Genomic DNA, 27,852 nt, shown 5'->3' on the forward strand with positions numbered 1-27,852 from the left:
CCCACTGCTTGGCTAAGGCCTCCTCTCCCTTCGAGAAGGTATGGAGCATAATCCACCACGCTGCTCCAATGCGGCTCGATGGAATACACATGTGGCAGAATTTCGTTGAAATTAGACACATGCAGGTTTCCTCACGATGTTTTCCTTCACCGACGAGAACGAGATGAATTATAAACACAAATTAAGCACATGAAAGTTCAGTGGTGCTTGCCTGGGTTTGAACCCGAAACCATCGGTTAAGATGCACGTGTTCTAACCACTTGGCCATCTCGGCTCATCTTACTAAAATCATTTTATGTCAATAAATGCGTATATATTTACGCAATTTTTGCTTTTACAAATCAAATAAAAAATGCCGTTAACTTATTAGTAATAATAAGAAATGGGGCAATTTATTTAAAGATCAATCAATATTTTATTGAGAAACCTTGTTTATGTCGCGTGACTGTGACGCCAGCACGAAGGCAATACACGCCAATTTATTAACCTTTTGGAGGCTATTTTGGCCTAGAAAAGATTATAATAAATAATGTTCGGTTTTTTATGTAATTTATTTTTCATACACCATCAAGTTCCTTATCTTAATATAAGAATACAATTTATACGATGTAATTGATGTGAAGCACCTATTTGCGGCGGAAGTATGACCGACTGGCTTGCCGCGACGGTACGACTCTTATTTCGTCAAGTCTTCTCGCCGGGTAAACTATGTATCTACTTCGTTGCTATTTATATTTATTTTACTACAAATTTATTTAAATAATTTACGAAATAATTAGGTGTAAATTATTTCAATAACAATCGAGGTTACCATGGGCTCCAGTGAGGGCCACATTTTAAGCGTAGTCATTTTGATATGATATCATTAAAGGTATACATAGTATATATACATAGTAGATGGTATTAGCCAAACATACATTATATGTTCCAGATAAAGTTGGAATTAATCGGATATTTTATATAGGTAAGAATAGAGTAAACTTATACATTACATATAGCTAATCCTGGCAGACGTCCTATATATTAATTTATAAATATAAATTTAAGCGTCCAATGATAATATTTTTCATGTCTGTGTGATTAAATCAATTAATTAAAAAGTAACTAAACAAAAGCAATTTCAGCGCCATCTAGTGATAAATTTATAAAGCTAATAGTATAAAAACCTCATATTTTGTATCTATTCCGTGCCGTGTTTAAGGGTGATCAGTGTCAAATTCTATTAAACTCAAACAGACACCTCTTTTTATATACGATTACGTATATCGACAATCGTATTTTGCCTAAAGAGTAAAGAGAATTTAAATTTTTTTTTATTCATTGATATTTGACGTTTTGGAAGTTTCAAAATATACAATTGTATAAATCTGAAGAATGTGTTTGTTTAAATCTGTATCTGGATATAAGTACTATATGAACGTAAATTGTATATATATATATACAATTTACAACTGCGATCCAAAGGGGCGAAACAGGTTTGTTTAATACAAATGAAGCCGTGCGGAGCATCAGCTACTATACGAATATATAAACCAGAACCTCCTTGTTTGAATACGTTAATCTAGTAATCTACCAGTCTGTATGTGAAAATAAAATATTTTTATTCAATAACCTATTAATTCAGAAGGATTAAAGAATAAATAACATCACGATTTGAAGCCGGTGAAAACATCTGGCACTGTATAAGTATATTAATAAAATAAATTTCCATGCTGCGTCTATTTGTCGTTCCGGATAGAATAAACTCAAAAACTAACGAATGGATTTTGATATGCTTTTCATCAATAGACGTAATGATTTACGATGAAGGTTGATTCATTTAATTATTTAGTTTTGAGTAAATTCGTTGATATAAATCAACAATGACATCGTTATTGAGAATATCGGTAAAAATCATGTCGATTGGGAATTTTACTAGTATGTGCCGCGTAAACCAATAGAATTATATATGATGTAACCATTTAATGTAGACCCTTATTGTATGCTTGCAAAAACGGGCCGAGTAGTTAATGTACTTATAATTATTTTTGTAAAATAATTTGTCGGTAAATATTCTAAACTAATTAATAAAAAAATAGATATTATAAAACAGATTTACAATATCGTATAAATTTATGATATAATGCTTTGAGTGCCTCACCGAATTTCTTTTTTGGCTAAATTACGAAAGCTTGGCAACATTGAAGGACGTCTAAAATTGCCCGGCTTACGTTAATATTACAACTGAAGCTATAGGTATGCCCATTAATAAATAATTATTTATATTATTAAAAACAAAATATACAGAAATTTGAAACTAAAAACGTGATTTTACCGCAATAACGAAAGCAGCTATATTAATTTCGACGGCTAAATCTATAAAGGCAAAATATTTTTCGAACAAAATATTCAAGAATATTTAACCAAAATTTGTTCCAAGTCGAATGTCTTCTTGAATTTCAATATTTTTTGTGTTATAGGTTTCTCAACGAAATTTTACCTTAATGTAGCACCGAGCGTTAGGACTGAGCATTTGCAGAGAAAAGATAGGTCGACCGACTCCGACCTTTAACAAAATGGGGTGAAAAATCATAGTCTCGAAACCCTTTGTTATTTTTATATCTTTGTTAGGAATATAAATAAAATCAAAAGAAGAAAGATAAGGGAAGAAGAAAAAACATTAAATAAGTAAGTCGGTGCAAATTGACGGGTTCAGTAGTTCGTCCAGATTAAGCAGATAAGTAATTAACTTTGATTAATGCCGCAACAAATTGCGCCCAGACGCTTTTAAAGACCATTACAATAATGCAATTCACTATGTTGTTAATCTACTTGCCCATTAAAGTATGAACATAAAATGGGAAATCTGTTTGATGCGCATCTAAGCGACAGCTACGAGTACCAAATGTACTGAAATGTATTTAATTTACACATAGAATTTACGGTGTCAATGTACTAATACTAAAACGATAATTGAATAAAATTAATAAGAATAAATGTTTATTTGAACGCTATTTTGTAATCAGTTAAGCATATTTAAATGTAACAATAATTTTAGATTTTTTCACAGAGTTTTTCACTATAGCGTCCTTTACGACCACATTCCTTGATAGCTGTTTTTTTTGTATTGTTTTTGGTTGTCAATCTTCGCTATAGTACACTTGTCTTCAATGCTATCCTCAGTAGCAATGTTCTGAGCATTGTTCTTCTCAATATAATTCTTCTTTACGGAATTCATATTTATACCGTTCTGTCCATATTCTGTATCTCGTTCTTTCGTTCGATAGCATTCATCTGGTACATCACCTATATGTTATATATATTTTCTTCTCTACCGCAAAATGTCCGTTAACGTGTCTTATTCAATTACCTGGTAAGTTGGTATTTACCATCGACGCATATTTAAATAATATAAATTTTGTAATATTTATTTAGCGAAGACTTTACTACCTTACACACAATCGGTGATTTAGAATATTTCTATCAAACGTTATTTATTTTGACAAAAACCTTATGCATGCCAAATTATATTAAGAACAGAACTATATATGCACGTTGTACCGTAGCTGTTTCCTATAACCGAGCTATGCAGAAAATTAAGTACCACTATGAAATTCCATACATGAAATAGGATTTTACAATTAGTAGTATCATAAAATCGTGAACGTAGTTTATGTATACACGTACCTTGGTTAGTTTTTTCGTATTGCACCCATTCCTGCAGCACATTTCTGTTCCGTTTCCTTGCAGGATAGGCGTTGTTGGTGGTAAGTGATTGGCTTTGCAAGATCCGTCCCTTGACACTGAAAAAAAAAATTACAAACAATTTTTCAATTGACATAATTTAGTACAATAACTTTATGCCAATCTGTACATTGGGCTCATTCATTATTGTACCATTCAATAGCAGTTGACATCTTCCAGATTGAAGGTTGACTAAGCTAATTAAATTATGGAAACGCGACACCTTAGTTCCCGTAATAACATATTATTAAAAACAATAGAAAATATATCATAACAATTTATTGGGCGGTGTTGACCCCATCAGGTGACGTCTTTGGACGTATATCTGTTAATACTAAATAAGAAAGTAGCTCGCAACTCAGTCGTACATAATAACATATGGCTTTTAGAATAAGTATTATCTTGTTAAGTAGAATGTATTAAAATAAAGGAACAAATATTGTGAGGAAACCTCATGCGGGAGATAAAATTCGGTCACATTAATGCATTACTAACAAATAGCGGTGCCGACTGTTGGAAAATGCTCCAACTCATTTACGTAAGATATTTTTTTATATAAAATAGTGGCCACCATCGATCATATAAACTGGCATCGTAAAAAATATTTATAAGCATTACGTAACCAATCACGGGAACTAATAATACTCATTTACTCTCTCACTCTTCAAACCGAAAAACAAATATACTAAGTATTTCTATTCAGCGATTTAATATGTGATGATTGGGCGGTACCTACCCATACATATACATGCAAAAGAGACTTTTGTTTTACATTTGTAAGCCAGGTCCGAAACATCTTCTATTACTACGCATAAAGCCAATTTAATTCAAATTATGAATTACGAAAAAGATTTTTTTTTTTTTAATTGTACGATTCGTCAAAAACATAAAGAAGTCGTGCCGTTATAATGGAAATGTTTGCTTCCTGTTTTGCTTAACTTTCAGTTAGGTACCTTTTCATTTTGACGGTATAATGGTTTGAAATTTCCCTTTAAATATAAATCCTGAAAGACCTTCTATTGTTATATAAAGCAAAATTCACGTGCAGACTATGACCTCTGACATACTTTTATATGATAAAGGAATAAAGGAATTACCAGCGAGCATGAGTGCAATCGTTTTTTTTTTTACATACTATCCATCCCAAACCTGAGAACTATCATACATAACATAACATAAGCAGCCCGTAAATGTCCCACTGCTGGGATAAAGGCCTCCTCTCCCTTTGAGGAGAAGGTTTGGAGCATATTCCACCACGCTGCTCCAATGCGGGTTGGCGGAATACACATGTGGCTGAAATTCGTTGAAATTAGACACATGCAGGTTTCCTCACGATGTTTTCCTTCACCGCCGAGCACGAGATGAATTATAAACACAAATTAAGCACATGAAATTTCAGTGGTGCCTGCCTGGGTTTGAACCCGAAATCATCGGTTAAGATGCACGCGTTCTAACCACTGGGCCATCTCGGCTCTCACGACATGGTAAAAAACAAAGTCGCTCCCCGCTGTTTGTCCCTATGTATGCTTAGATCTTAAAAACTACGCAACGGATTTTGATGCGGTTTTTTTTAAAAGATTTATTGATTCAAGAGGAAGGTTTATATGCATAATAAACACATAATATAGTATAAAAACACAGATAATTTTAGAAATTTCTAATGTGATGTCGTAAATAAACACATTATTTTGCGCTTCCTTTGCAAACGCTGGCTAAGCCCTACGAGATAGATCAAAATAATGTACTACACTATTGTACACCTTAAAAAAGTCTATCAGCATTGCGCCCGTGCGAAGCGGGGTCGGGTCGCTAGTAATTTATACATCATTCTTAGTTTTTCAGGAAACTCTAAAAGAAACAAAAACAAGGGTTTTTTCAAATTTATGAGTATAATATTGTAAACCTGGACATCAAAATTTACACAAAAGCGGTTTTATATATTGCGCGTGGAATTGCCGTCGTATTTTTTTGTCAAGTTTTTAATTAAGTTTGTATCAATTTCGCAGTGGCAAAGTTCAAATGATCATGATGATTGATCTTGATCATTGCTGTGTGATTTTGGGTATGGTTGAATTGATCCACTTCATCTTACTAGTGGATATCGTAATCGCCAACTAAAATCTTCCGAACAGTACATTAAGCCTCAATACTCCCTATAATGGCGAAAAACTAGGCAACTTGCAAAGCATTTTCAAGGATGATTTACCAGTAGAAGATAGATTCTCAAATATTTTTCCTTGCAATGTTTATTAAACTCGGCATTTTGATAGAAATAAAAGGATTAAATCCAAGCGAAAATTAATGATTAATGATCTTGATAATAGTACTCGATACTTTTTTAATGAAGTAATAAATTTAATACTAAAATAATTATCGCTCCACCCCACAACACCAGCAGCTCGTAACTATGTTATTTATTGCTATCAACTAATTCTGTTAATTATGGAATAAAACTCGTTATTTTCAGTAAATACGATTCCAATTATTCATATGAACTAACTTTCAACTTCAAATTATTAGGTCATTTTTTTAATATTTGTCACGAATGTAACGCTACTAACTAGTAAAGCGATATATTTTATGGTAATCCTTTACCGTAGTTGCAACGTTATTTCAATAAAATGGATTAAAATAATCCACTAAAATTTCAATATTTATTATTATTTATTTATATCCACTAATTTTCGAAATCTTCGTTTGTATAAAACGTAAAATGCAAAACTGGAAAGATTTACTTACAACATCGTTCGCTTAAAATCGTGTCACGAAATCTTTCTATATTTTATTTTTTGGTGCAAAAAATTACGAGGTACCGGAATATTATCGCAGTATACGATGCGACTTAAAGGAGCAGTAATAAATTTGTGTGCAGAAACAACGGTGACGTTAAGTACAGGTAGGTACAGCACAGCTTATAGGCAGTCTATTTTACTAGTTAACATTTTGCAAATATAAACTAGTTAATAGCGTCCTTGTAAAGTAATGGATATCTTATATTTTGTTTGCGAAATGAAGATCACACATACACATCAGCCCGCATTCGTCCACTGCTGGACATAGGCCTCCCCAAATGCACGCCACTGTGGTCTTTCTTCGGCAACTCGCATCCAGCTCCTGCCAGCCGTCTTGCGCAAATCGTCACTCCACCATGCCTGAGGACGTCCTACACTACGTTTGCCGAGACGCGGTCTCCACTCTAGAACACGTTTTCCCCAGCGGTTATCGGTTCTACGACAAATATGGCCAGCCCACTGCCACTTCAGCTTACTAATCCGGTGGGCTATGTCGATGACCTTGGTTCTCTGACGGATCACCTCATTTCTGATGCGATCCCTCAGAGATACTCCAAGCATAGCCCTTTCCATAGCACGCTGAGCGACTTTAACCCGGTGGACCAGCTTTGTCGTGAGTGTCCACGTTTCGGCTCCGTATGTCATGACGGGTAGGACGCACTGGTTGAAGACTTTCGTCTTAAGGCACTGTGGGATCGACGATGTGAAGATTCGTCGTAACTTCCCAAATGCTGCCCAACCTAGCTGAATTCTTCTATTCAACTCATCCTCAAAGTTGTTTCTACCTAATCGCAATGTCTGCCCGAGGTAGACATATTTTTGAACAACTTCGAGGACGGTACCGTGTATCGCAATCGGTTCCGGTAGAACATGTTCATTGAACATGACCTTGGTTTTATCCAAGTTCATCCGTAGGCCGATGCGCATAGAAGAATCAGCCAGCTCATTCAGCATCTGTTGTAGGTCCTGCAGCGTTTCTGCCATGATTACGATGCCGTCTGCGAATCTCAAGTGAGAGATGTACTCGCCATTGATGTTGATGCCACGCCCTTTCCAGTTCAGCGTCTTGAACATGTCCTCCATTGCATTAGTGAACAATTTGGGGGAAATAACGTCCCCTTGTCTCACTCCTCGATGCAATGGTATGGGATTCGTTTGCCGACTCTGTACTTGGACGGACATGGTGGCGGCCTTGTAGAGACATCTCATCACTTGGATGTATCGCCAATCAACTTGGCAACGCTGCAGGGACTCCAGAACAGCCCAGATTTCAACCGAGTCAAAGGCCTTCTCATAGTCCACGAATGCAAGACACAGGGGCCGATTATACTCATGGGACTTCTGTATAATCTGCCGCACTGTATGGATGTGGTCTATGGTGCCGTATCCGCTCCGAAATCCGGCCTGTTCCGGGGGTTGGAATTCGTCGAATCTTCGTGCAAGACGGTTCGTGATCACTCTTGAAAACAGCTTATAGATGTGGCTCATTAGGGATATGGGTCGATAGTTCTTCAGCAGGGTCTTGTCTCCCTTTTTGAAGAACAGGACGACCACACTCCTACTCCACGCCTCCGGAGTTCTCCCTTCGAAGAGGACAGAGTTATACAGCTTCTGGAGCTCCCTCAGTACGGGTTTACCTCCTGCTTTCAATAGCTCTGTTGTAACGCCGTCCTCTCCAGGGGCTTTTCCATTTTTAAGCTGTTTAAGAGAAATCTCGATTTCGCCAATACTGACTTCAGGCAGGTCTTCGGTGAAATGGCGTGTTAATGTAGCTCTAGGATCCTCATTTTCGGGATCAGGTCGAGATGCATGCGATGCGTATAACCGGCCGTAGAAGTCCTCTACTTCCGAAAGAACTGCCGGCTTGGAAGAAACGACTTCTCCACTTGCTGTGGTCAACTTCGTCAGGTGGCTTCTTCCAAGAGATTGTACGAACACCTTAGACCCCCAATTCTGCTCGATGGCTCTTTCAATCGTAAGAGTATTGGAGCACCGGAGGTCGTGTCGTACGCGCTTGCTAATCTCTTGGTTTAGTTGCCGTTTCTCGGACGAAGTGACCGGTGGGTTTTCACGTCGTTTCTTCATTAGCCCTAAAGTCTCTTCCGAAAGTTTGGACTTTCTGCCCTTACGCTGCATGCTACAAAATCTCGTGCCTTCTTCCCTGAGAATTCTCACTACATTTTTGAGGTTCTGGTTTACGTCTGTTGTGGTTTCCACGGCAGCGAATCGGTTCTCCAGGTTTGACTGGAACGTTTCAGATCCCGTAATGGTTTGGAGCAGGGATGGTCGGAGTGTAGACTTCATCAGACGGACGCGCTCGGCCTTAAAATTGATATTCAGAGAGCCTCGGACAAGTCGGTGATCACTACCGGTATTGAACCTGTTGATCACTGAGACGTCTCTGAATATGTGCCTTTTGTCCGTCATGATGAAATCGATCTCATTTTTGATCATAGTGTCGGGGCTTTGCCACGTCCACTTCCTTTGGGGCTGCTTCTTGAAGAAGGAGTTCATCAAGTAGAGCCCCTCTCGTTCGAGGAAGTTGACAAGCATTTGCCCCCTATGATTTCTGCTTCCAAATCCATAGGCTCCTACTACCGATTCGCTACAATTCTGTACTCCCACTTTAGCGTTGAAGTCCCCCATGACAACGTTGTAGTGGGTTTTCGTGGTGGAGTGGAGGGCCCTCGATATATCATCGAACATTTCCTCCACTTCATCGTCCGAGTGTGTCGAGGTCGGTGCGTACGCTTGCACCACCTTGAGGCTGTACCTATCGGTGAGCTTTACAATTAGGTACGCTACCCTGTTCGACACACTGGAGATTTCCACAACGTTGTCAACTAGGGACTTATTAACCAGAAACCCAACGCCTCCTTGGGATTGTTGGTCTCCCTCTCGGAAGTACATTAGGTGGCCTGATTCGAGGGTTACGGTGTCCTCTCCCTCTCTACGGACTTCACATAGCCCTAATATGTGCCACCTAATTTTCCCAAGTTCCACCTCGAGTTGCGCTAGATGCGAGTCAAGCCGTAGCGTGCGTCCGTTGTACGTCGCCAGGGTCAGTCGGTTGTGGTGGCCTCCCGTAGCCCGGTGATTCTTAGCACCCCCCATCCCGCCGTTACCACCGTCGCCACCATGACGAGGAATAGCGGGACCGCCGGGAACTGGGGGCCGTGGCTTACCTGTTTTCACCATTTAGGGGTATTGCCCATAATCGCCACGCTGGGCAGGCGGGTTGGCGATCGCAGGACGCAACCTCTCGCACCGGTGACGCTGCTGCCCGTTACCGGCCTGTGGTATTTGGCTACGCCTATTTTTGATGGTTATACCGCCATCAGTCGGTCGCCAGAGCCTCGTTTGCTGATCGGCAGGATGCACCACGGGCAGGTGAGGTTGGCTTGGAGCGCCAAGGTGTAGTTTGCGCCCCCTTACATCCCCATCACCATAATGAAGATCATCCATGTTTAAGAACACCCGGTACTTTTACTGCGCAAAATATATTTCATAGTGGTACGTAAAGCCATCTTGCTGGAGTCTTTTCTGTAATCATTTTCTACTGACTCAGGGGAAATCTTTGGTGTCCAGCAAGCATATTTTAAGATTTACTGAAACCTAGCTACGGACTACCCCAAACTGTAGTATGAAATTTTACAGTTTTACTGGACACATTTCGATACGACCTTGAATTCAAAAATATTCGGTATTTCGTAAGAATATATAGTGCAACCAAACTTGTAGCACAATTATAAAAAAAAAATCCGATTGGAAATTTCTAAAAAACTGAGGATTTAAAGAATCAATAACGTCACAATTCATGCAAAATATGTTATAAATATTTTATGTTATAGTTTAAAATCATTTGTAACGCAAAATCAGACACATTTTATTAATATCCGTCTGAACATAAATTACTTTTGCGTAATATTTTATAAAAAAAAAAAACGTATTAATGTCAATATAAATGATTAACATGTCAATCAATATAATTTTAAACCAAGATTTTAATTGAAATGAAAATTAATTCTTTACTACTTTTAATTACTTCCGTTTGCCTTTATTATGAAACCCTGATGATGGAGTAAGTACCCATTTTTCTATATTTATTTTCTATGTTCGGAATTCAATAGTACGAATGAAATCGATAAAATGTAATTATATAATCTTTACGTTTGGCCGCTATGTAGATGCCTATGTAGATTCACTGTACTCTTTAATTTTCAACCTACTGTGAAAGCATCCTGAAGGTGCTACACAAAAAATGTACCACACATTTTTTGTATATACATATAATATACATATTATTCTTCAAGTAACTGACTTATAATAATTAATTACATTTAATTTAGATAAATAATTGGAATACAAACATTTCTAATTAGGTATTTTTCATTTATTTTTATATTGATAATAGACTTTTTAAAATAGTGTACACTAACATTTAACAATTTATTAATGCCTATATTATTATTATTTTTCAATTAACTAGTGTCAAAATCAGCGCTACGACCAACGCGTATATAATTTAGTATTTATATTTAGAACCTTATATTTAATTGCGTGATATGATTTTTACTTCCGCCGTCTACCAATATTAATTATTATTTGAATTTTGTATAAATGCCGATGTATTTACAATGAACGATTATAATTATTGTTGAACTTGAGCAAGGTGGTTACTCTGCCGGTTTAATAAATATCGTTTATAACAATACCACAATTCTTTCGCTGTCCTGGACCACCTTCGGTTTCACTAGGCACTTATTTATGTTTATATTAATAACACACTTTTGCATTAATTTAATCTGTATTTTTATTTTGTCTTTTCCTTTTAGACTAAGTATATTCCATTGACTTGAAATACTTGTAATAGTTTGCTGTTTTGTGTGATTATTAAATATCCAAGTGTAGGGAGTTAGACATGACAGTATGAAAGAATCTATTATAATTTTAAAAGAAGATTCAATTCAAGTATTTATATATTGCTCCAAAATCTTTATCATATAGCATTTATTTGTCTGTGTAGTTTGTCATGGTGTTTGGTTGAAGTAAACTATATCTATTTACCCATTATATATATATACCTATTTATATTCTAGTTAGATATTGTTGACATGATGGGTATTGATTGGAAGCCTTAGCTTTATATAAATGCGTGTAATTCATCTGAAATAGAATTATATATTAAAGAAAAACCTAAGACTTAATAAAGGTTTTTGTTTATTTTCTATATCCAATTAGATTTTCATCAATGAATTAGATCTTCATCAATGAAGATCTAATTAATAATAATTCATTGTCAACAATGAATTATTATTAATTCGTCACTGAAAGCTAAATATGATTTAATATGCTTTATGATTGAAAGTAAAATTTACTTACTTATGTTTACTTACATACATTAGGAAAACTCTTTTTCCGAGTGATAATATCATGCCAAGATAGCTTTATTTGGTCCTATAGATCCCATAGATTTACAGTTTCACTAGAGCCTTCCGCCACATTTAATGAACTTTTAATTTGACGTATTAAGTCGAGGTTAGTTTAATTTTTAAATTTCGAAATCGAGTTATAGAATGCCAATTAATGTCAAATAATACAGTTCTCACTAAAAATTAGTTCGTATTACTTACAACCTTACTAAGTGGCGTTGGTGTTGATTTATACGTATTTCGAGTTTCTGAATACCAAATAGAGTTTTCATTACAAATTCCACATTTGCAATCGAAATATGAGTTTTAGAATCACCTGATTCGGAGAGGGTATATCATGGGAATTCTCATTTGTTTACCGTGAATTGCAAAATTAAGCTCTAATTAATCACGTCTGTGGTTTCCTTGTTTAATATTATAATTGCCTCGTTGGTCTAGCTACTAGGGTGGTCCAATATAACTTTATTGGTATTTTCTCTCGAGAAGTTCCGGGTAACAGTCCCGATTATTAGAAGTTGACAACGAAATATTACCGAATATCCGCTACTTGGTACGACAGCTATTGATACACCAAGCTGATTGCTGAACATAACTAAAACTATGTTTATATTGGGTACTCGGTCTTCATTATTCTACGATATAACAAAAAATTACGTAAAAAATAAATTAATTATAAAAACTGTTAGGTTTTATTATTTTAAGAGGTACTTGATATACATAAATAAGAAACACCATTGAATTATGGTATTATTGCGAATAAAATTAGACACATTTGAAAAGACAATACATGACATTCATTTACTTTTAAATATTATATGTCGTTCATCCCCTCCCTTAAGACATAACGTAATCGTTTAAATAGTTCGGCATTCTTCGCTGCTGTGTCGAAAAACGTTCTGTGAATGACGAAGTCGTGGAAGGGAGTTCACGGGGTTGATTGTATTCAACATATATTAGGAATAGGATTTTCATCTTGAATATTTTCAGAATTTTGGATTTCATGGTTTTCATTACAATTTTCTAAATTTTTTGGTAGTGGAGCCAATTGTCTGTTAGAAATTGTAGTTTCTCTTCCGTCTGGCAATGTAACATACGAATATTGCGAGTTGGGCTGGAGTAACTCTACCTCTTCAACTATAGGATCGTACTTAGTAGCTCTCACGTTCTTTTTCATTAAAACAGGTCTTGGATTTAAAATCGAAGAAGGAAATGATTCGCCGCTTGAAGTTCTTCGTGCATGGTTGAACATTCTTTCATGAGGAGTTACATTAGTACTAGTACATAAAAGTGACTTGATGGAGTGTAAAGCCACAGGTAAAGCTTTTTCCCAATCTGATATCTCCATATCTTTGATTGGAGGTATAATTGTATGTTTCTCCAAAGAATTCCATCAAGTCTTTCAACTTGTCCAATCCCTTGGGGATTATATGGAGTTGTTCGATAACAACCTATCCCAAGAGAGTAAAGAAATTGCTTCAATTGTTCAGACATAAATGTCGCTCCTCTGTGTGAGTGTACATAAAGCGGAGTGCCAAACATAAAGAAAAGATCCTTTAAACATTTCAATCGTTCAAATTAAGAAGTAGCTTTAATGAGTTCATATTTATTTTTATTAAAATGAGGCTTGATTTCAGCTCTACAAGAAGTAGTTATAATTTTTATGTCATTAATAGAGTATGGAAAATTTTTCGTTCTTAACCAGTGTGCTAATCTTGTTACTTGTACATTGAATTTCTTTAAACTGACTATTATCAAAATTAACATGAGCACATACTCTTGATAGAGTGTCAGCAACCGTATTATCCTTACCAGGTCGATAAATAATTTCAAATTTAAAACTGTAAAGTTCAAGTCTCCATTTTTCAATTTTTTGCAGTTTTATTTTATACATATTTTATTTTAATGTTTTTGATTGAACATGAATACTATAGACTGTTGATCAGTTAAACGCAAGAAATGTCTATCCTTTAATAATACCGCCATTTACGCAGAGATTCAACGATAGCACTTGCCTCCTTTTCTATAGAAGATTGTTTGCACTCAGAGTCAGTTAAAGTTCGCGAGAAATGGCAACCGGACGACCGTTTTGAGAGAGTGTGGAAGCAATGGCAAATTCTGATGCATCTTTTTCTACCATAAATGTTGCATTTTCGTCGACTACTACCAAAGTAGATTTATAAACATCTGACTTTAAAGAGTTTTAAAGAGAGAGGTTTAAAGGAAAATGCTTATTACCAATAAGTGATCTTAGACCCGGAGATGATGATACAAAATTCTAGGTCATTTGTACCAGTATGGCGGTTCTTCAGGGGTCTAATTACGTAAAGGCAAAAAGGAAAATGATGGTCATAGCGCTCGCACCGGCGGCCCAATCGCGTGGGCGTTAAACGAACGCTCCGGATAAATAACGAATGTCGAACGATTTGTTCCACAAAAATGCTTGTATTTTCAGATAGTCGAAAAAAAAAGAAGTAGGCGATAGCGTAATGCCATACTTCTCGGGTGTGACTTATAGCCCGCCATACCGACGCGAATACATTAATTTAAATAAAACAATTCAACCATTTGTATCAGGCTAATTTTTGCATAGCTAATCATCGTCGAGTAGCCGTCCACAAAAATCACCTTGACATACTTTTCCGACAGTTCCCTATGGCCGCTATACCACTGCAAAGGAGTAATTTTTTTTTTCGCCAATCGTTTTGTTGGATATCTTGTCAGGCATTGGCTTTGTAATCGTTAATTGTTACTGATACCGTAGCTCTTTTAAACCAGAAGGTGAGGCGGCAGAAATCATAGCAACTTCGACAGGTGCATCTTCGTTTTCAACGTTGTTAAGTGTTTCTATGTTACTACGGCAGACTTTGGCGAAATGACTTGTTTTGGAGCAAAGTTGGCAGATGGCATTACGAGCAAGACACTTAAATCGTGGATGAATGCTTCCACTACAAAAGAAGCAATGTTTCTTTCTTCGATAATTTGCTACAGCTAAGTTTTGTTGAGTTGGCGTTTCTTGTTCCTGCTTAGAAAGAGCGTTTAGATTAAAAGAATGATTATTTATAAGGACTTGAGAATTTCGTTCGACAGTTTCTAAAGCAATCGCTTGATTTAGAGCCTATTCTAAACTTAAGGTAGTGTTTTCTAAGAGTCTCTGTCGTATTATTTGGGATGTGATCCCAGCAACAAACGCGTCACGAATGAATTCACTCTCATATTCTTCAGGAGTCGTGGCTTTAAAATTACAATTATGTGTTGATAATTTCAGTGCGCGTACGTATTCTGCAATAGTTTCTTCCTGTCTTTATTTTCAAGCAACTAGAGTATATCGAGCAAAAATCTCATTTTTAGACTTTAAATATGTGTGATCTAATAACGATAAGGCATGCTTGTAGGATTTATTATCGCGTATATAGGATACACGGTAGGAGATAAATGATTTATCAATAGTTTGAGTTTCATTTTATCAGTTTCGTTACAAGCCTCTTCTGGGATAAAATTTATGAGTGTATACCGCCAGTGTGACCATCGCAAATCTGCAGACGCCGTATCAGGCTCGACATTAAAAGTTTCAGGACGAAGATATATTGACATGGTAGATATATAAGATGGCATAGAATATTCTGCTGATGTTGACATTATTTTATTCGTAATAAAATAATATTAATAAATAAGAAACACCATTGAATTATGGTCTTATTACGAATAAAATTAGACACATTTGAAAAGACAATGCATGGCATTCATTTACTTTTAAATATTATATATCAGTACTAAAGTTTCTATTTATTATTTAAAAACTTATTGTCTTACAACTTCGATCGCTTTGAAGTAAAAATTTCACTTTATCGTGCGATTTATTTTATAATCTCCTATAAAATTGTATCGAAACATTAATAGATTGTTATAGAGACTTTCTTTCGTTATTTGGGAAACGATTCATGTTTTAAGACAAATGTTATTCTATTCTGATATGTTTTATGATATGATATTTTTTAACTTATCATTAAGAAATTTTGCGTCCACGATAAATTCGCGGTATAGAAAATAGTTACCAAACTCCTGCTCCGCGAGTGAAGCCGCGGTTCATTATACTGAGATTGAATTAGATCTAACCAGTTTCGGTTGCAGCGTCCCATTTTCGTCTATGGCAGGAAATTACAAGAAATATATAATATGTGTGCAAGAACGTGTGCAATCTCATAATCCAATGAGATGGCAGTTTGAAACTACAGGTAATATCATTCGCAGGATTAAGTCTGCTTTCCAAGCTCGGTCGAATAATCATTGCATATTTCCTGATTCAAGCTGTTATTGAAATTCTCTCGCCAAAAAAATTCGTCACATTCTTACGCCAACCCGGAATAATATCCAACGACATTGTGTTCTGCTTTTTTATAAGAGAAATGCTTTCTTTATATATTTCATCGATAGGAACGAACTTTGTTTTTTTTTTTTTACATATTTTTTGCCTTATAAAATACCGACAGATGACGAAATTGTCTTACGATTTAATCTCTTTTGATAAGTGTCTAGACAAGGATGAAGGAATTTCTTTATTATTATAATATTATTTAGTGTCTGTTCTTTGTGTGATACTTTTATTTTTTTTCTTTGAAGTAAAACTACTATTTATATTATGCTAAAGGTATTTGCAATATTGTAAAACAATACAATACGATTCATATAAGATATACTTAGATATACACTTTTTAAATAAAATAGAAAATAAAAACAGTGTTATTATAACGATGTAAAATTCCATATGGTTCAGAACTGGCATATAACAATTTTTTTTTTTTTATCGGTAGGTGGACGAGCAAATTGGCCACCTGATGGTAAGTGGTCATCACCGCCCATAGACAATGCTGCTGTAAGAAATATTAACCATTCCTTACATCACCAATGCGCCACCAACCTTGGGAACTAAGATGTTATGTCTCTTGTGCCTGTAGTTACACTGGCTCACTCACCCTTCAAACCGGAACACAACAATACTGAGTACTGCTGTTTGGCTGTAGAATATCTGTTGAGTGGGTGGTACCTACCCAGACGGGCACGCACAAAGCCCTACCACCAAGTAAATACATATATTATATTTTTTTAAGTTGCAAAAATTACACAAAGGAACGCTGGTAAAAATCTTGGTAATTATACTTAGTATTTTTGGAAATGACTTTAAATCTCTGATCACAAGTCCATTAGTCATTCCCTTACACATATTGAAACTGTTCTTTCTCTTTTCTCACTCTGGAAAGACAGCTGTTGCCGATATTTATAATATCAGAACTAGAGATTTAAATTATATATATGGGCGACATATTGGCGCTGTAAGAAATATTAACCAAAATACTTACCCTGCCTTCTTATTGCTGTTTGGCAGGTGGAATATCTGATTGGGTGGTAACTACTTACTACTAAGAGGTGCTTGCACGAAGCCCTACAACTTAGTTCATTTTACAATATTCATATTTAATTCGTGGAATATTCCCTAAATCAAAAATAAATGAACAAAAGCTATAATGGGAATAGAAAAATTGGATTTTTATTTTCGTCGATGTATTACCGATTGTCATTTTCAGTCTTTGTCATTTTATATTGTAAATATTGTAGAACGTGAGATTGCTACTTTATGTTTTGATCGTATATTTCGCAGTCTATTTTCCTGACCTCTTTTACAGTATTTCCTTCGAGTATTTCCTCACTGGGTGTTCACATTACCTAATTTAATCGTAACAGCTATGCTATTATAATTTGTTTATTTACTTGTATTTTGCCTTAGTAAACAGGAATGAAAGTAATATTAGTTTCTGAGGTAATCAGAAAATCGTTTAAGATGCTGGTAAGATATAGTTTCCGCTTGGACGGATATTGTTATTGGAAAATTACATAAATTCACGCTCGCATTGCTTGTGGTGTTAGCGATAAATTACTCACGGCTTTATAAATATTGCTGAGAGGGTCATTAGTTTAACAATTCTGCGTTTATTTCTTACGATTGTGAAATCAACTACGACAGAAAGAACAAATCTGATAAAATAAATATCCTCTTAAAGAGGTTTATAAGTAAGGCCGTTAATATTTAATTTAATGAACGATACTGTTATTAAATTTATTCCTCAGTCGTAATTTAAAGAGTGGATATACGAAAACAAAATTAATTTGAGTTACATTATATAATACAGGAATTACTTACAAATATATGTGTATACGTTAACTTACATCATTCATACGTTTCCTTTTCCTTACAATAACAATAATTAGAGGTTATAGAAATAATTACAAAAAGTGCCCTCTGAATTTGTTATTATTAGCATTTCTTATATTCTATTCCAATGTGAATGGGAAAATACCATAACAAACCCCACTTTTCAATATCACAAGTGTTTTGTTGATAACTCCGCTATATGATTTACAACAAACAGTTCTTGATTAATATATCTTCATTTGTAATACAACAATATTTCACTTAACTACGTAAATACACTTTAATTTTACTTCTAAAGTAACGGAAACAGTTTTGACGTCATTCAAAACGCAATTTTTCAATGAACGATCATTTAAAATGGAGGCCTCACTAAGGATGTTCGCTAAACGAATGGAAAATGAATAAATTTATACGGATACAAAATATATTATTTTAGTTTTGTTTTTTATTATATATTTATTTTATTGGTTATAATAATATAGAATATTAAATATTTGTAAAAAATTTAGAAAGTTTCCTGATGTTCGTAAAAAAAAGTATTATTTTATATAGTAAGGTATCGACAAAAATTTTTAAAGAATTAATTAATTTTAAAGAAATTAATAGATCTCAAAATATTGATCAGTTTTATGCAAAGCAACACTTAATTTATAGTTTTGAAAATAAAACATTCGTCTCTGATTTTTCGTATCATGTGCACGGTTGCTTATTCGGAATTATCAAAAGTTTTTTTATTACGACCTGGCTTTGTTTAAACGAATTGACGTTGTAACCAATTTAGTACTTATTTACGACCTTTTGCTTTTGCCTTTTGATTTGCCTTCAACACGGACTACGCTGATCGATCATTACTTTTTGAGTTTGAAGATTAAGATAAGTCGTTACTTTTAATTTGATTTTGTTTTTTTTCAAAAAATATTCATAGTCGTTTTAGATATAAGAGTAAGAGTTTTCTTCGAAATATATTTAAATTTTTATTTATTCAAAACCTCATATTATGTCTTGAAAATGCCACTTTATTATTGAAACATACAATGTTTCTTTTTATTAATGTGAGAAGAATAATCTATTAATATAAATAAAATAGTGAGTGTGTTTCTATGACTTATCAATGAAAATAACTACCTCTTTATAAGTTAATAAGGCTATTTGCGAATCACCACGACCCAAATCAAAACTAACGACCCAATTTTTATTTAAGACTAAAAATGCAGCTACCTAAAAATTTTAATATGTTCCTTACCAGCAATTTATATAAAATTTATTTAAAAAATAACATAAAATTACTTTTATTGATAATTGATTGGTTAATCAAATATATCGTACCTTAGCATTCATTACCCATTCACTCAATAATTTTCTCCTCACTAGTGTAGCTCAAATGTCATGTCAATTCAAGGTCAAAGCTGTTTATTTATGTTTTCTCCTATTCCCATTGGAATAGAGTATTAGTTTTCTATAACAAGATTTTAATTGGAATGATACGTAACGTAATACTAAAGGAACCATGAGCTTTTTATGCAGAATATATTTTTAAACATTTTTATCGTTTGTTAACGTAATAAGTCGGTGAACGAAATGTTGTGTTGGATGTGTGATATCTTTCTCATTACAGGAGATTGGGGATGTAAGGTTTCTTCGGGGCATGTTTGTCGTCAAATATAGCAAGTTGAGCGACCAATCGATATACACTACGACCTATCTATATATTTCCACCTCTTAAGTGGAAGTTATTTTGCATCGTTTTTTTTTAAAAAAAAACTTCTGACTTTCCTATCAAAAAACGAGGGCTTCGGAAAAAAAATTAACAATTTATTATAAAATTTCGAAAGTGTTTGACAAGCAATTAGCAAAGTATTCCCATTAATTGAAAGCGAGGGATATTAAATAAAGTTACAAGCTATTAAAATTACCCAATCCAATATATTTTAATTGAATACAATGTCCCCGTAGCAAACAAACAATAATTCAAAAATGACAATTAAACTACAATCTTATGATTGTCTACATAAACACGTGCATTGTTTATGTAGACAATGGTAACAGTAAACAATAGGAATTACACCAATTCCATACACAAATCGTTCGGCGTATTATGGGGTTGAATATGTAGATGTTTCGATTCATGAAAGTGACTGGAAAATATTATAAGAATCCCAATTTTCCTATTTAAGCTATAAATCCATTCTCTTATGACTATTCTCGAAAATGCGAAATCTATGTAAAAATATTCAGACGTTTATTACGGCTACTAAATTTCTTTCTCAGCAGACTGAAGAATATGTTCAGAAACAATTCGGATAATACAGTTTATATGCTCTTATAAAATTACTTAGCGTACGTTATATTATATTCCTATTTTCCAAACTTCTCAATAGCTTACAATGTTTGTTAGATTGTTTTGAAGGCAAATCTTGCAAGCTGATTTTGAACCAATAAATTGTATTCTACCGTATTAAAATTGTGCATGTTAGTTCAGTTCTGATATAAATATATTTTGTTTTAAGTTTGATCTGATTGTATAGACATGATTCGCTCCAAACGAAGAAACTCCTGAACTGTCAATAGCAAAGAAATTTTGCTATCAAGCTTATAGAAAGCTTTTCTTAAATTTTTTTTTTATTAACTACTTTTATCGGTCTCCATATTACTACTTTTATAACTGAGTCAGCGCAGAGCTCAGATTATTTGCAGGAGCACCAAAATAAGGACGCGAAAAAAAAATAAAAAAGTTCTTAACCTTATCGAAAATCCTTAAAAAATATGAATAGTTAAAAAATATTTAGTACATTTTCTATGAATGAGTAATTTTATTTATTTAGAAAAGTGTCTCGAAAAATTTGACAATGATGCGGCATTTTTAAGGGTCCAGGAGGTGCGTAAGGTTGAATCCAGTACAATACTTTTTTATAATAGATTATAATAAATCTGTAACAGGTTTGTGTGTTTAAAGATAAATAAATATAACATAGAGAGGTAATAAAATTTTATTTGAACTCCATTTTATATTATATCGCAGTATTATTTCAATACATTGAAACCTTCTCGATGGAAATGATAAATGTTTTACTTTCATATTCAACGTACGATACGAAGACGCATTGCAATTTTAAAATAATATGGTTGCCTGAAATATCATCACAATTTTACATAAGTATCTTGTTTTGTGTACTGTCTACTGTTCAACTGTCTGTACAGTTGTAAGATGAATATATATAGTTATATATTATGTTGGCTATTTTTCTTGAAACTTAATTTTCTTGGTGGTAGGGCTTTGCGCAAGCCCGTCTGGATAGATACCTATCATATATTCTACCGCCAAGAAGTAATACTTTGTATTGTTGTATTCCGGTTTTAAAGGTGAGTGAGCAGTGTAACTACAGGCACAAGGAACATGATAACTTAGTTCCCAAGATAGGTGTTGCGTTTGAGATGTAAGGAATGATTAAATTTTCTGACGCCGCCAATGTCTATGGACAATAGTGACCACTTATCATTAAGTAAAAATGTAATCATAATACTTATTAAATTAATTAATCCAATGTACTAAATAATGAACTATGTTTTGAATGTTTGAGGAAATATGGAGTCCTCAAAAGTTTTTTTTTTCGCAGTATTATAACCAGTTTTACAGCAATTATAAATATTAAGATATGAATTTGAACGAATGTTACAGTACTTACTAACACGTAAAATAATAGTGGCTATTATTTTATACAAGATTGTGTTTAAATACCTTAGATACAGAGTTTATTTTCATTTGGGATGGATACATTTAATGGATGCATAATGGTTATTTCGATAGAATCTACGTTGCGAAGTTGCTTTAAATTTAATAAATGAGGACATTAATTAACTGAAGTATAATTCCTTGTAGTTTACAAGTGCACGAGTATCCATTATTTACCGGATGGCCTGTATATATGACATGTACATACATGGACGTAGGTGACCAGGTCATTCAATGTCTCAAATGATAATATTTAAGAAAAAAAGTAAGTGAACACTGTTTGTAAATAATTGCTAGATCTACAATCTACGCTTAATGTATTTTTACGATAGTAAATAAATAAATAAATATTGGACAACATCACATACATTACTCTGATCCCAATGTAAGTAGCTAAAGTACTTGTGTTATGGAAAATCAGAAGTAACGACGGTACCACAAACACCCAGACCCAAGACAACATAGAAAACTAATTAACTTTTTCTACATCGTCTCGGCCTTTAATCGAACCCGGGACCTCGGATTGGTGTACCCATGAAAACCGGCGTACACACTACACGAACAAGAAGGTCATCATAGTCACAAGTTTGCAAGAAAAATGCATAAAACCAATACTTTTGACCTTTAACATTGAATATTTTATTTAACCGATGTAAGATGTAGGTGGTGTTCTTTTGTAATTTGTTTTTACAGGATACTTAGGATCTGTACCGATTTTCAGCTCTCTGCGTATTAGTGTAGATTAAAATATCTATTTTGTCCGGACTATTTACTCGAGATAAATCGGCTCCTTTTAGACAATGGTATTTTTGTCTCGTAAATTCTTTTTAGTGTCTTTGATAGCATCATTATAATATTAAAATTTCTACTTTAATAAAACTATTCGTAAATATATATTATTGTAATGATTATAATAGTGTCTGGCACGAAATTAGAAATAGCAAAATTGGTCTGGTAATTTAACTTTGTATTCCTAAATGGAAATAAAAATTACGATACAATTAAAATTCGACAAAAAAATATTTTAAAGTTCGTAATTTGTACTATTACAAATGGATTGCGCAGTAAACGCAACTGATCCCAGCAGACAGAATGGCGTTTCCCAACCACAAACCTTTGACAAGAAGAGAAATATATCAGAACCAGCTGACCTAAAATTATTTCTCTGAAACGTAGCTAGCTCTCGTAACACAGGCATATTGAACGACCAATATTTGATAAAACGAATGAATAATCGATAGTTTAATTTTATTTGCAATACCTTTAAACACCTTAGTGTCCGCATTTGAACTCGCCTTATTGCCTCCACCGGTAACAGGAAGCGTGGTACATTTTTCTCATCGATAATCGGAATTCCGATACAGCGGAAAAATGCTGCTAGCCTTCTAGTGACCATTCCACGTGACTATTTATTGTTAACTATTTACTTTTAATTTCGATTTAAATAGGTGATATTGGCACAAAGAAAATAATTATTTTTCATATGTATGTAAATGTATTTCACATAAAACTGTACTGAGTCTGGAAAACTTTAATTTCGAACATAGGTTTTTTAATAACGTAAGTATCTGATAAGAAAGGATTTTCGGAAATTGTCACTTTAAAGAATATTGCATTGTACGAATTTTATCTGTATGACGTCAGGACGAGCAACTTGTTATATATAATTCATATATAATATTACAAAAATGTTATTATAAATATGGAATAACGTTCTTAAATTTTAGAATATGTATATATATGTATGTATCTACTTTCTTAAATTTAACTATGTAAGAGTAAGGTGAATTTTTTCGTACCTTTAACTTACGACTTCAATTAGAATAAATGCTTTATGTTATTTATATATAAAATATTTAGGTTACCTTATTTTCCAAGATTTAAGATTTCTATACATAGAATTACACTTTAATCGATTCAGTGCTTTTTTGCTAAAAACGTAATACTTTAATATGAACTGGTTATCCGTTCCGATTTCTTGGGATAGAATAAAGATCATATAAAAGGTTTATATAGTAATACACATAACTATAAATTCATACTGCGCACACCAGTAAAGATTCCAATCGTCATGAATTTTATAAACAACTTCAAGATTCGTCGTCATATTTTAGCGTTTTGCCTCAAAACAATAATGAATTATACAAATGAAACTTCCCCGAGAATCACTTCGTTCATTATTAAAGACCATTTAAATCCTTTTTTGAGTTTATTGCCTTCAGCCAGACGCCGTGGGGAACTATGTTTTATAATATCTTTACTATACTCAAACTGTTTAATCTTTGTTCTCTCGAGAATCATGCTTAAGTACAAAACGATTTTGGTGATATTTATTGTGTTTGAAAGCTGATACCGTTCCTTATAAACTGGTACACACTGTAAGCTATGTAAAAATAAGAAAGATATATTGTACATAAATATGGTTTTGATTTGACTATATTTATTAAAATTTAAGATATCAATAAGGGTCGTCAAATTATAATTGTAAGTAGAGTTAGAGACTTTAAAAGGGCTGAGTGTTAGTCCTCAGTTCGTTTGGTGCTTTGATAATGAAATAAATTAAAGGTAAGCCTATTGTACTTGTGTATGTTTTGTTTTATTATAAAAAGAACAGTAAATGTTAACAATAAATATTGTCATTGGAAAGGAAGAAAGTCGTAAGCGCCGAAGTGATATTTTTCGGAAATGGGGTTTAATGTTAAGATAGTAAACCTCATTTTCCAAACATACAATTTTGTCACTTACTTTACTTTTCATTATTTGGAGTTGAGATGCGTAAGTGGTTAGAACTTGATAATGTTAACGGAAGATTTTGGCTTCGAAATCGGCAGAGAATAACAAAAATAAAACGGAAATATATTTCCGTTTTATTTAATTCTATGATTATTAATATAAAATGATAATGTCAATGCAGCTATGTAGTGCCTAGGTATTATGCCGCATTACATAGGCATATAGTAGTGTTAATTAGTATAATAGTGTGCTAGAAGCCGTGCCTTAAGCGCTTACTGCCAACGACTCAGAAAAGTTTCTTAACTCGGATTAATTGTTTAGAAACGCACACAGTACAAATATATATAGAAAGAAAAAAATACAATTAATAAATAAACACGAAGCGTTGTTAAGCTTACATTCAGTTGTTTTTGACCGTGTTTCAACACGCAGACATATCGGTTGAGAAGCACGCGTTCTAGCCACTAAAGCATCTCGGCTAATAACGGGTAGTTGTTAGTAAATAGTTAGAGAATTTAAAAGAAAAGGTTGAAGAGTATCTATGTAAACATACATTTCACCTGACGCCAGTCTCAAATTATTATCTCTACGTAGTATAAAATATCTTACGTTTGTATGTATGATATACCTGCATATTAGAGAAAAGCCTTTTAAGGATTTTCAATGTAATTGATTTTTTTTGTACCCGTGTGAAACCGGGACAGAAAGTTAGTAATTATAATAATTAACAATCTACTTTGTATACACATTAGTTAAAAAAATATTTATATGATTTTGTTATATTGATTATTGATTTAAGCACGTTTGTCAAACAGCTCGTTCTTTGCATATAAAACGTAGAATTTTAAAATCTAAAAATAAAATAAAAACTAATTGGGATATTATAAGTTCGGAGACAGGCAGAATGAAGTTTGCTGCAGGGCAATTATCCCTTAATATAAAAGGGAATATTGGAGGTGAGGATTTAGATGTGCCCAGCGAATTCGAAGAATATTTCTCTAGTATTCCAGTGAATACTACTAAAGGACTTAATGCGTCACCCAATGACGCCTTAAATGTTACGTTCCCAAGAATAAGGTAGAATTTTCTTTTGAGAATATAACTCCGTACTATGTATTAAAGATTTTTAAACATTCAATTTAAAAAAAACCTACCTATCAAGTATCTATTAAGTATCTAGTTACAATTAACAACGTAATTGTTGACTTTTTATTTAGCTGTCATCTTTAATAAATATTTACAATCGGGTTTTTTTCCAGATATATTAAAATTAAGTAAAGTAATTTCATTATTTAAGTCTGGTGATAAAAATGACCCAAACAATTATACTAATTAGACCAATCTCTATTTTGCCAGTATTAAGTACAATTTTTCAAAAAATTATGCTTTATCAATTTTTATTATACTTCAACTCGAATAAAAGCTATAGCTTTCTCAACAGTTCGGTTTCACAAAAGGTCGTTCGGCTACTGATGCCGATACAGCATTTATTGAGTACATTTATAATGCGTGGGAGAAGTCACAAAATTCTATTGCAGTGTTTTGTGACTTATCAAAAGCTTTCGATCGCGTTAGTCATGATATTAATTTCCTAATTCCTAAAATTCATTTCCTAAATGCAAAAAAGTGTAAACTTCTTTTGTTTTCTCTGCCAAATGTTAAGTCAAGTTCTTCTGCGGTTATTTTGAATTGTGAAAGACTTGAGTTTGTTGAGTTGAAGGTTTCTCTAGGGATTACCCTTGACTCCAAACTTCAGTGGGGCACCCATTTGTATGCCCTAGCAGGGAAACTAAGTAGTGCCATTTATGCAATAAAAACAATTCGAAAACTCACGGACATAAGTACTGCCAGACTAGTTTGGTATAGGGTAAAGCAGCAGATATTGAAATAATATTTATTCTGGAGAAAAGAGCTATCCGAACTATGTACAAAATTAGCTCTAGGACATCATTACGCGAAAAATTTAAAGAAATAGGTGTATTAACGGCTGTTTCATAATAAATTTATGATAATGTAATGAATATACAGAAGAATATACATAAATATTCCATAAAAGCTGACATAGATACATACTTTTAATACAAGAAATAAGAATAAACTTGTAACACCTACTTTCCGTTTGCATACGGTACAGAGAATGTTTTTGGGTAATGGTATACTCATATATAATGTGAAACAGGGAAATATAATCAATTTACCATTTAAAAAAATAATTAAAAAGTTTATTAAGACTAAATTAATACATAAATCATATTATTAATTAAAAGAATACTTTTAGAAGAAAAAAAAATGCCTGGATTAAGGCTCGGATTCCATCACACATAAAAAAACAGCAATGTAAATCTATTTATTCGAAAAGAGCAACTATCCGAGTTTCTTGCGTTTCTTGTCGCTGGAGGCTTTCCGAAACGGTGGTAGTGTTTAAATATTGACGATTCAAAATCGCTTAATTATGAAGTTTATTTGAATAAAATTGATTTAATTTGATTCAGAAACTGACGGAACTAGAATTAAACCTGAATTTTGACACAGTTTTGTTGTACGAATACATAGAAAAGCTTTTAATAAAATACCAAAACCGTTATCACTTTTAACTGATTTTATTTTTATTTTTGGAGGCATTTAATTTTATTTTGCGCTACGTTATTTCCCTCAGAATCATTGATTGATATTAAACAAGCAAATACGAAACTAAATTAAAACATATGATGTAAGAATAATCTTAAATTTATTAAAAATAAATACCGATTTTATTGCAGTAAAGCAATGTACTTATTCAATAATATAAAACAAACCAAAATGTAATTGATATTCTCTACAAAAAGTATTTGCCATTCAATCATCGCAATGGTTTAGTTAACTGTTTATTTTGCCCAAATGAAAAAATATATAAAAACATAATAAAAATTTTAATTTTCAAGTATTTGTAAATCTATATGTTACAAGAATGAATACATTTAAAGTTGCTGTTAAGTTTGTACCCCATCTTATATATTCATAGCTTAAGCCGATTTTTGTCCCAGTGGGTCAAGGTCAGTCCCATTATGGGACGATAGCTACACATAAAAAATCGGTTATGGTCATATTTTGAAGACTTCCAGCCAGAGATGTGCAGAAAAATAAAGAGGATTCTTGATAGCAATTTATTAAATTGTAACAATTTAATAAAGAACTAATTTTAGAGAGCGGAAAAGGTTACTGGCCGATTAGAGAGAGGTGCTACGGCTGTATAAGAAA

The 27,852-nt window shown here is 33.4% G+C and overlaps 1 protein-coding gene across 1 annotated transcript in view; it reads right to left on the reverse strand.

Moving 5' to 3' along the window:
* LOC125077997 (cholecystokinin receptor type A-like) overlaps positions 1 to 27,852 on the reverse strand; it is a 96,801-nt gene that overhangs the window by 33,529 nt on the left and 35,420 nt on the right. The window contains exon 6 of the mRNA XM_047690131.1: positions 3,667 to 3,782. Coding sequence (XP_047546087.1) covers positions 3,667 to 3,782 — 116 coding nt within the window. The remainder of the gene's footprint in view (positions 1 to 3,666; positions 3,783 to 27,852) is intronic.

This window comes from Vanessa atalanta, chromosome 4 (assembly GCF_905147765.1).
Source record: "Vanessa atalanta chromosome 4, ilVanAtal1.2, whole genome shotgun sequence".
NCBI lineage: Eukaryota > Metazoa > Arthropoda > Insecta > Lepidoptera > Nymphalidae > Vanessa > Vanessa atalanta.